At 44.0% G+C, this 9,738-nt stretch overlaps 1 protein-coding gene across 1 annotated transcript; it reads right to left on the bottom strand.

The window, feature by feature from the left end:
• Positions 1 to 7,869: 7,869 nt before the first annotated feature.
• Positions 7,870 to 9,535, bottom strand: LOC144707061 (expansin-A10-like). The gene is made up of 2 exons (XM_078580183.1): positions 9,277 to 9,535; positions 7,870 to 8,693 (listed from the first exon to the last, which is right to left on the bottom strand). The coding sequence occupies exons 1-2, from the start codon at positions 9,407 to 9,409 to the stop codon at positions 8,077 to 8,079; spliced, it is 750 nt and encodes a 249-aa protein (XP_078436309.1). The 5' UTR covers positions 9,410 to 9,535; the 3' UTR covers positions 7,870 to 8,076.
• Between the last annotated feature and the right edge of the window lie 203 nt (positions 9,536 to 9,738).

The raw sequence follows: 9,738 nt of genomic DNA on the forward strand, positions 1-9,738 counted from the left end.
CCTGCATAATCAGTAACAACACCCATTTGGTTAACTTCTACGTAATTGTTAAATTCACACACTATTATCACTGTTGAAATATATAATAATACCCAAGTATTTCAATTGTATATTTCCTATTCTTTTCATCCATTATGACCCAAGAGCTGCTTGACTCTTCCTATCATTAGGGTATGGGCTATAAGATGAGGAATTTGAAGATTTGGCGTTACATGATCAGCAAAACATGAATCTAAATCAAATCTGTTGTATTTTCCTCATTATTAACCACAAATAACAAGTGAGCGAAACAGGTTATGAAGAACATAAAATAAGAGCCCACTTGTAAAATAAACCCAATTATAAATATTTTCTGTCAATAGGTTTGCGGACATTTCCTTGCTTTTCTTGGACTCCGTGGAGTAGACATGATTGATGTTTTTCCATGTTGATCTCCATAGGTAATGAGAAAATAATAAAGATTTCACATATTATGGGAGATATGTTTCTGTACTTTAAAATGAAGAGCAAGGATTATTGATTCAATTATTAAATAAATATTATATTTTCCTAACATTTAGTACCTGATAAATACTTAAACGTTATGTTTATGTTTGGAGATGAGTAAAAAAACTAGAAAGCATGAATATATAGTATGTGTACCCTGCTTTCCTAAAAGGTTATGTACACTTCCCTTGCCCTATCCTAGTCAACCTTTGTGTCCAGCCTGTTTAATTAAGGGCCACGGTAGGATAACCTGTTTGTAGACAGTACCATACAGCAACTAGAAGATGTTATTGCCTTAGTTATCCCTTGAAACTATCCTAGTTAAATAATGTAAAGGTGTCCTTCAATTGCTATAAATAGCTACGATATTGATGGGGGACCATAGGGACGACACCCGGACGGGACGAGTTCAACCACACCAAGTTGCTCGCGTCGACGCTCGCCACCCTGCATTCAAGTATCCCGCATAGGTGGTTATTTTATTTTGCACCTTATTTTCTTGGGTGTATTTTCGTTTTATTGAACTCACGGACCGGGCCAGCGTGTTTGGGCCTTGTCCACGATATTTTCAATTCTGATTTGTAACCGCTGCCTAGAGGACTGACCACATATCACGACGGTTCCTCCTCTAGAGATGTCACTTGGCACCTATCCTCCCTATATAAAGGGATAGCATGCTCCAAGAGAAGGTAGGCAATTGATGAATTAAAAGATTGTGTTTTCTTCTGTCTTAGTGATAGAGAGGAATAGATAAGAGTTAGAGAGTAGAGGGAACGTGGCTGCATCGTCCCGCCTCACACTGAGATAACTCCGTGAACCGCCGCCGTCAACGCCTTCATCGAGATCACTCCGAGGTCGCTCCGACGCCGCAGGGATGCCTTGCTCCTGCCCTGGTAGATATCTTGACTTTCAACACTTGTAGTTTCTTGGAGCCATCGCCGCCCTCGCCCTCCTCGTCGAGGTCACTCTGAGGACACCGAGTCGTTGATCTTCCCTCTTCGGCAGCCCCAATCTTGGAGCCGCCCTGATCTAGCCATCAAGAACCTTCAAGAAACGTGGAGGGTTTCCCATTCTTGGAGATCTTGGGTGGTCTCCCGCGCTATTCATCCTGCACCGCCCTTCCTGCATGTCGTTCGCGCATGCACCTGCACCGGCCACCGTACAGCACCTGCTCGCGTCTTCTCCCGTGCGCTGCCACTCGCACGTGCGCCTGTGCCCTGTGCATTGCCACCCGTGCCAGCACCCCGCGCATGGCCGCCCACGCCGTGGCCCCTCACTCGTGCGAGATCCCATGCGCCCGCCGGCGCCCCGCGCCCGGCTGCACCGTGGCCGCGGGACTCTTCCGCATGAGACTGCGCGTGCCCGTCAATGCCCCACGCCCTGCTGCTGTGCGCCGACGGGTACTCCTCTGTGCGAGACTGCGTGCGCCCGCCGGCGCCCCGCGCACTGCCATCCACACTTGCCGTCCTTCTTCCCCGTACCCTATGGCACGCACGAGATTCCTCTCCACCCCGCCCGCCGATCCCCGACGCTCTACTATGCAACCATACATTCGTGGCTGGTTTCTCGGGCCATATGTCGATGCCGCCGAATTCAGCCACCCCTGTTAGCCTGCCGACAGACTAGCTTCACTCAGGTATCTTCTCGTCTTCCCCTTTTCACTTTTCAGTTTGATTACTTAGTGCAGTGCAGTCTTCCCCTATCATTTCCTCTGTCTAGATCGAAGACGTCACTTGAATACGATAGCGACTTATCGTGAGATAGGAATTTTTTGAGGTAGACGATTATTCGTTGGTCTTAGAATTGGAACAACCGTGGGCCGTCAAACGCCCCTTACGTCGTAATCACCGTAGTTAATCTGGAGGGTCATTGGGAGTCTAGCCTGACTATCCCCTCTCTCGGTGAAATTCCTTGGTCGTTCAGCCTAGTTCGTAACGTCTCTTATTGCTCATCTGGGGTTTCTTTCAATATTCATTCCATCTAAATAGATTTTAAATCAACTCATTACTATTGCGTTGTGTTGTAATATGAACCGTCGATCTCGGTGTCATCGTATTACACCAGATATTCAAATGAGAGCCTATTATAATAAACTATGAAGATAATTAGGCATATAATGGTCTTGAACTATGGTACTGAAGGAAATATATGTGGCCATAAAGTCAATCACACATTCCACATCTTGTTCCATGCTCTTTAATACAACATATTCATTATAGTGCACGTGTGATGCTTATAATGAAGTCTGTGAATACATGATCGGACTTACTGAATTATGATGCGATCGCAATACGAAAATCACTAGTCTTTAAGTGTGTGTTCTAAACAGTCCTATTCGAAGGATACGCGAGAAGGACATCAAAGTATCCGGATAGAATAATATTATCAAGGCTCACTCATATGATGAGTATGGCCGGTCCCATAGCCATTAGTGTGGAGACGCTAAGGATAGATAGTGGGTGCTCTTTAGTGGAAAGAGTTTACTGAATTGATCCGTACAAATCCCTTAATGATATTATACCAAACTGTCAATCAGGTTGATTCATGTCACAGTTGTGTAAGTTGTCCTTAGACATGAGACACCAAAGACGTCTGTGGACAGACGATTGTACTTTGACTATGGCCAACGAATGTCTAATCATGGGATTCTAAACGGTCTTAGTTCGGGTACATCAAGAAGTTGACAAAAATGATTGAGGGGTCAAGATGGGATCGTCCACCCTCAGTATAAGAGGTGATAGCTCAAGGAAGATGATGCGATGAAGTCCTTGGCCAAGGGAGTGAAATATCGGATAAGAGTTCTTCGATGATTTTTGAATGCATTAGTACTAACTCGGATGACCGATTAGGGTTTGACAGTTGATCATACCCTAAGTCATCCAAGGAGCGTCAAGTGGATGAGGGATTATACATACACGGTAAACGATGACAAACAGGTTCCATGAGTGTGTGGATACACACACCTTTGTATCATCTAGAACACGAGGTGTAGCTTGGCACACCACGTGTTGGAGACTCGACCTTTCGATTGGGTTAAATCAATCTGATGTTAATTAACCTATATGATGATATATTTAATTAATTTGGAATGCCAATTAAGGTTATTGGGCTTCTGGAGTCATTAACTAGACTGATACATGGGCCTAGAAGGTCACGTGCAAATGGTCTTTTGGACGTCGGAAGATATACTTAAGTTTTGGGGATTTTTATGAAAATACACACTTAGTATAAATAGGGGAAGGCCCTGAACGAAATTCACGCAGGCCAAAATTGTTCAGGGGCCTTCCCCTTCTTCTCCACCCTCCCCACACCCCCTCTCTATGCCCGATGCGATCGGAACGGCGTAATAACAACGGTGGAGGTAGAACAGCACTCATCAAGGAGAAGGAGGAGATTCGACGTGCCAAGGATTGCGTGGATACGTCTAGAGGCTGCACACATGAGCAGCTCGACTCACCTGGCTTCGAGATCCAAATGAGCACTTGGATCCATGCAAAGGTACTTCCTTTTATGTCTTAATGATGTCGTTCGATTATGTTCAAGGCTTTCCCTGCAGAATATTTTGTTTTGTTCATCCATGTCAAGGCCTGTAGAACCTAACAGTGGTATCAGAACCAGGTTATGCCTTGATTAGGATGAAGAACATCATCAAAATCGTCCAAAACGGAGTGGAAAAAGATGTTTTTCGCATTGTTTTGGTTAAATCCCGTTCGGAGTAACACCTTGTTCCGTTCTGAGCTCTATAAAGCTTGAACGGGTCCCATTCTAGTGGCTGAACAGACTCTATTTAGAGCGGAGCCGCATTCCCCATTCATCTTGAACGGAGCCTGAGGTTTCCTTGGGCGAAACGAGCCATGTTCAACGAAACAGAGCATCTGCAGGTCAAAATGGGTCCCGTTGTACTGAACGGGGCCTCTGCGAAGCAAAACGAGGGCCCCGTTCAGCTTGAACGGGGCCTTCTCAAGGTGGAATAAGGACACGTTCAGATGGAACGGGGGCCATTCCAGCGCGGTGGGCCTTGGCGGCTTACCGAAGACCCGCCGCTGGTATGACCGAGCCCACGGGCAGGTCCAGCCTACGCGGGGCCCGTGTTTAGTGGATTAGGTTTGACCCAGTCCACTAACAGCAGGCCCCACATTCAAACGCAAGCACCACCTAGGCGGACCGCCTGCATGTAGGTTGCCACCTAGGCGGGCTGCCCCGTGGCAGGTGCCATCTAGGTAGGAATCTTACGTGGCGCTCATCCGTAAGGTGGGTCCCCTGCCACTTGGGCGCCACATGGGCCTTGGTCGTATATTATTTTGGATATTTCATTTTAAACATTGATCTGTTCTTCTAATTCATCTATAATTCATCAGATTAATGATGATATGCTTTTATATGTTCTTTAAAATCAATTGGATTTCTATTTATTATTGTGAAATTTAGATCTGATTATCTGTTCTTGAAATTCAATCTGGATTTCATCTGATTGTGAATAAAATATAGATAATGGGCGTAAAAAATATGAAATATTTTTTATATGCCGCTCTACACTTCTACTATATGAGTAATGAAATATTACATCTCCCCATATTATTTTGGATATTTCATTTTAAAGATTTATCTATACTACTAATCATAGGAATTCATGTACCCTTCCGGACGCTGATTGCGCCCGTTGTTGAGGGCAACTGTAGGGCCGAGCGAATTGCGTATCGTTGATTGACATGATCAGCCAACATGAGGACACTCCTTGCAGCTACCCGCAATGTGGCAAATGTTCAACCACATTCTCTCGGAGGCATGATTGCAACAGTCAGTGATTAAAAGAATAAATAATCCCACCAACGCTCTACCACCGCTCTGCCGTCGTTGTGTTGATGCTCAAACGCTACTCTGTCACCGTTGCGTCACTGCTCCAACATCGCTTTGTCGCCGTCGCGTCTTTGCTCTGCAGCCACTCCGCCGCCGCTGATCGCCAAAGCAGGTAATTTCTGTTTTTAGCATTAAAACTTATAAAAAAATCAGAAACAATGAGGAAAAATAAGGAAAAATTATTTTATGCATTTAAATTTTCCAAAAAAATAGAAAAAATACCTAAATTACTATAATCAATTTAGAGTGATTTAAACATCTAGAAAATTATTAAAAATATTTCTGGTATAATTAAAATTAGGAAAATCAGTGTAAAATATTTTTATTGTTTTTCTTTGTATTCTACTTCAATCTAAATCGTAGGAAATTACAGAAGTTAACTAAAAATCCAGAAAATTCCCAGAAAATATATATTATTCATTTTTTAACTCATTTACTTCATTCCAAGCTTGAGAAAAAACATCGCACAAGAATTCTTAATTTTTAACATTATTTCAAAAATCCTCTCTTTTCTCATAGCTTTCAAACCGTACATCTTTTGCACCACAAACCAAAATAGGGTGAAAGCTTCACCAATTCTTGTATATTTAGAATTCTTTCATGATCACCCTCGATAGAGCATGTACTTTGTGGGGAAATATTATATTTCAAGCCTTTCCACTATTTATAATTCATAGAAATTTGTTTTTGAGTTCTTCCCCCATTTTGAACTTATTGGAACTGTAATGAAAGGTAGATTTATCTGAACTGATAGGGTTAATGTTTGCGCTAGTTGTTGCAAAGCTACACCTCATGACGATAAACATAAAACAATGTACTCCCTCGTATTCATAATGCTGATAGGATGACTTAGTACTGACGCTGACAGGTCAAGTATCAAACCCTATCAGTCATCTGAGTTTGGTACTAATGAAATCGCAAATCATCAAAGACATTTTCTCTGATATTTCACTACCTTGGACAAGGACTTCCATGCATCATCTTTCTCAAGTTGTCTCCTCTTATAATCAGGGAAAACAATTTCATGTTCACCACTCAATCACCTTTGTGACCTTTTTACTACACCCAAGTTACAAATGTTTGAAATTCCACAATTATGAATTTAAACATATCCATTTGAAATTCGTCTTTGGTGTCTCAGTAATAAAGACTACTTGAACAATCATGGTCTGAATTAGCCTAATTGAAAGGTGGTATAAAACCGTTCTGGGATTGATATCGATAAATTTAGTTATTTATTTACTTTAAAGATCACACATCATCTATCATAGAATTCATCATAATCATCACACCAGTTAGAGTAGAAAATGTCACTATATCATAGTATTTTTCATGGTTGTTTTGCGTATCCTTTGAATATGCATATTTAGAGTGCATGATTAGATACTAGTGGTCTATGTATTATGAGTTCAACATAATTCACTCAGTCATTTCATGTATTCATTTTCTTTATGAACTTAGCGCTAGCAAATTCTTTTATATAGCATAAATCCATAAAATCAGATTATCATTAAAAATCCCTTAACATATTGAAACAACTCTAAATAAATATTTTCTAACTTATAAAGATATTTTATTCATGAAATTAATGTCAGAAAAAATTGATAAAATGTCATCAAATACAAAATAAAATTACACTTCATCCTAGGGGTGTAATAGATTATTTAAACTCTTCATAACCATGATTTATTTTTATTTGAGTGATATTAAACACGTAAATTACATGAGAGTAGGCCGTTTAGGTTTTGAGGGTTTTTTCGCATTCTATGTCTAATATATTCTTCCCCTGCCACTTGGGCGCCCACCCATCTTCGCTGTCCTTGTCCATTGGTGTGCACTGCACGGCAGCACGCGTGCGCTAGCGAGCACACTTGCCCGCCGGTCACGTGCGCTCGCCACAGCTGCACCCACCAGGCACGGAGGCATCAACGGTAAGCACTTACTTGATTTTTGGTAAGTCCAAAAGAGGTCAACCAGTTTGAACTGGTCCAAAACTGGATCGTACAAGGTCGAACCCGCCATATAAAAACCGAAAAAAAAAACAATAAAATAATATTCATTGATTAAAAGAATATATAATCCCACCGCCGCTCTACCACCGCTCTGCCACCGTTGTGTTGATGCTCCAACGTCGCTTCACCACCGCCGCGTCTCTGCTCTGCCGCCACTCTACCAATGCCACCGCCGCAGTCGCCCCTAGTGATCACCGAAGCAGGTAATTTCTGTTTTTTAGCATTTAAAATTATAAAATTAATGTCAGAAAAAAATTAATAAAATGCCATCAAATACAAAAAACAAAATTACACTTCGTCCTAGGGGTGTAATAGATTATTTAAACCCTTCACAACCATGATTTATTTTTATTTGAGTGATATTAAACACGTAAATTACATGAGAGTAGGCCGTTTAGGTTTTGAGGGTTTTTTCCCATTCTATGTCTAATTATATGTTTTCCACTAGGTTTCCTTGGTCTTCTGCATACTTTGAATTGTCGATAGAAGGGCATTTAAATTTGGAAGGACATTTGTTTATTCAATAGATACGATGTTTTCTGCTGACGCAATTTCTTTTCTTTCACTTTCTTCTACCACTAAAGATCACCCCTTCAGCTTGGGCCCTGCCAATGGCGGCAGGGCCAGCCGAGGGCACCCATTCCATGAATAATACAAATCGGTAAAACAGTTTAAAGTGTATGCAGGCGGGCTCCAGACGTGGCGCCGCAGCCGGAACCGGCTAGAACTGGTTGCCCTCGAAGGTCTGGCCAAAGGACCAGCCGCGAGGGGCGACGTCGTAGCCGACGACCGTCCTTCCGTCGCTGGTGGTGACCTTGAAGGAGAGGCTCTGGCTACCGAGGTTGGCGTTGCTTTGCCAGTTCTGGCCCCAGTTGCGAGAGAGGGCCTGCCAGTCGGAGGTGGGAGTCTTCAAGGCAACGGCGACGACGTCGCCAGCGCCTCCGACGTTGGTGACGAGAACGAGGTTGAAGAAGCTGTGGCCGTTGACGGTGAAGCGGATTCCGCCGGACTTCACGCAGGGGACGCGCTGGTAGGCGACGGGGACGATGCCGGCGCGGTACTGGGCGATTTTGAGGAAGGCGGGCTGGGCTAAGTCGAAGTGCTCGCGCGGGGGGTTGCACCAGCCGCCGTTGTCGCTGGGGATGGAAGGGTTGGGCGGGCAGAAGTTGGTGGCCGTGACGGTGATGGTTCCGGGTAAGCACCATTTTGGGTCGCCGGCGCACTTGATCGTGTAGCAGGATCCGCAGCTCAGCCCGTTGTTGAACAGCGCCGTGCTTAGCGCCGCCGTGTTCGTCCCATAACCCTGGCTGTATAGGTTTCCGTATCCGCATGCCCCACCTGCATCATTATCCAATTTTTAGTTCAGTTTTCTTCCTCTGTGTCTATCTCTGTCTTTACACCCTCACTCTCTCTTTACAAATCTCTGCACCTATCTCTCCCTCTACAACTCTCTACATATATCAGTCTCTAGTACTCTCTCCTTTATATTTCTCTACGTCCCTCCATTGCTCTCCCTCTATCTCTTTTTACAACTCTGTACAGCTCGCTATCTCTCGTTACAGTTCTCTACATTTATTTACTTTTCTAGAACTCTAAAACTCGAGAACTCCTTTTGGGTCATGATTTTCTAGAGAAGTGATGCAGGAGATTCATCTCTTCTCTTTGTTTTTCTCTCCGTCCATCTATCTCTCTTCCTCTCTGCCACTCAGTCACTCCCTCGTTATGTTTATTGGGTACCGATGTCTCTCCATCTAGCTACCCAATTTTTTATCATCTCTTTATTTACTTGCCTATCTGTCTCTGGCAACCGAAGCTGAGAGAGAGAAAAGGATCGATCCCTCACAGAAACTGGCGATCTGTCCATCTCTCTTCTCATGCGCATCTCGTTATCTATCTCTCCAAGGAGAGGGGAAATACGTACCCATTGTGCCGGAGGCGTCGCCGCCGCCGTAGAAGGTGGCGTGGGCGTTCTGCCAGCCGCCCTGGGCGGCGCTCGGCCGGAGAACCGTCGCGAAGAGGAGAACGCCGAGTACGAAGCCCGCCGCTGGTGCCATGGCTGGATGTGTAGAGAGAAAACCTGGCTTGTTTCTGCCTTCTTCTTTCCTGAGTTAGAGAGCAAGATGTAGAGCTGTAAGAGAGAAGAAGAGCTGTAGAGAGAAGAAGAGCTCTAGAGAGATAAAGAGCTGTAGAGAGATAAAGAGCTGAAGGGAGAAGTTGATGATGGGCTGTGGAGGGGAGGTCGGTTGGTTTTATAAAGGGAGAAGGGAGCCTGGGCGGTGGGTCCTATGCAAATACTTTAGCGGTTTTCTCTAGTTGGGAGATCATAAGATTGTCTTTCTTGGTTGGGCCCACCAGGAACATGGGCTGGCTTGTTGCCGATGTG

Source organism: Wolffia australiana, chromosome 8, assembly GCF_029677425.1.
Source record: "Wolffia australiana isolate 7733 chromosome 8, ASM2967742v1".
Taxonomy (NCBI): Eukaryota; Viridiplantae; Streptophyta; class Magnoliopsida; order Alismatales; family Araceae; genus Wolffia; species Wolffia australiana.

Coding starts and splice junctions, on each gene's coding strand:
- LOC144707061 (XM_078580183.1), bottom strand. CDS start 9,409: ATGGCACCAGCGGCGGGCTTCGTACTCGGCGTTCTCCTCTTCGCGACG. Junction 8,694..9,276: donor CGACGCCTCCGGCACAATGG/GTACGTATTTCC, acceptor ATAATGATGCAG/GTGGGGCATGCGGATACGGA.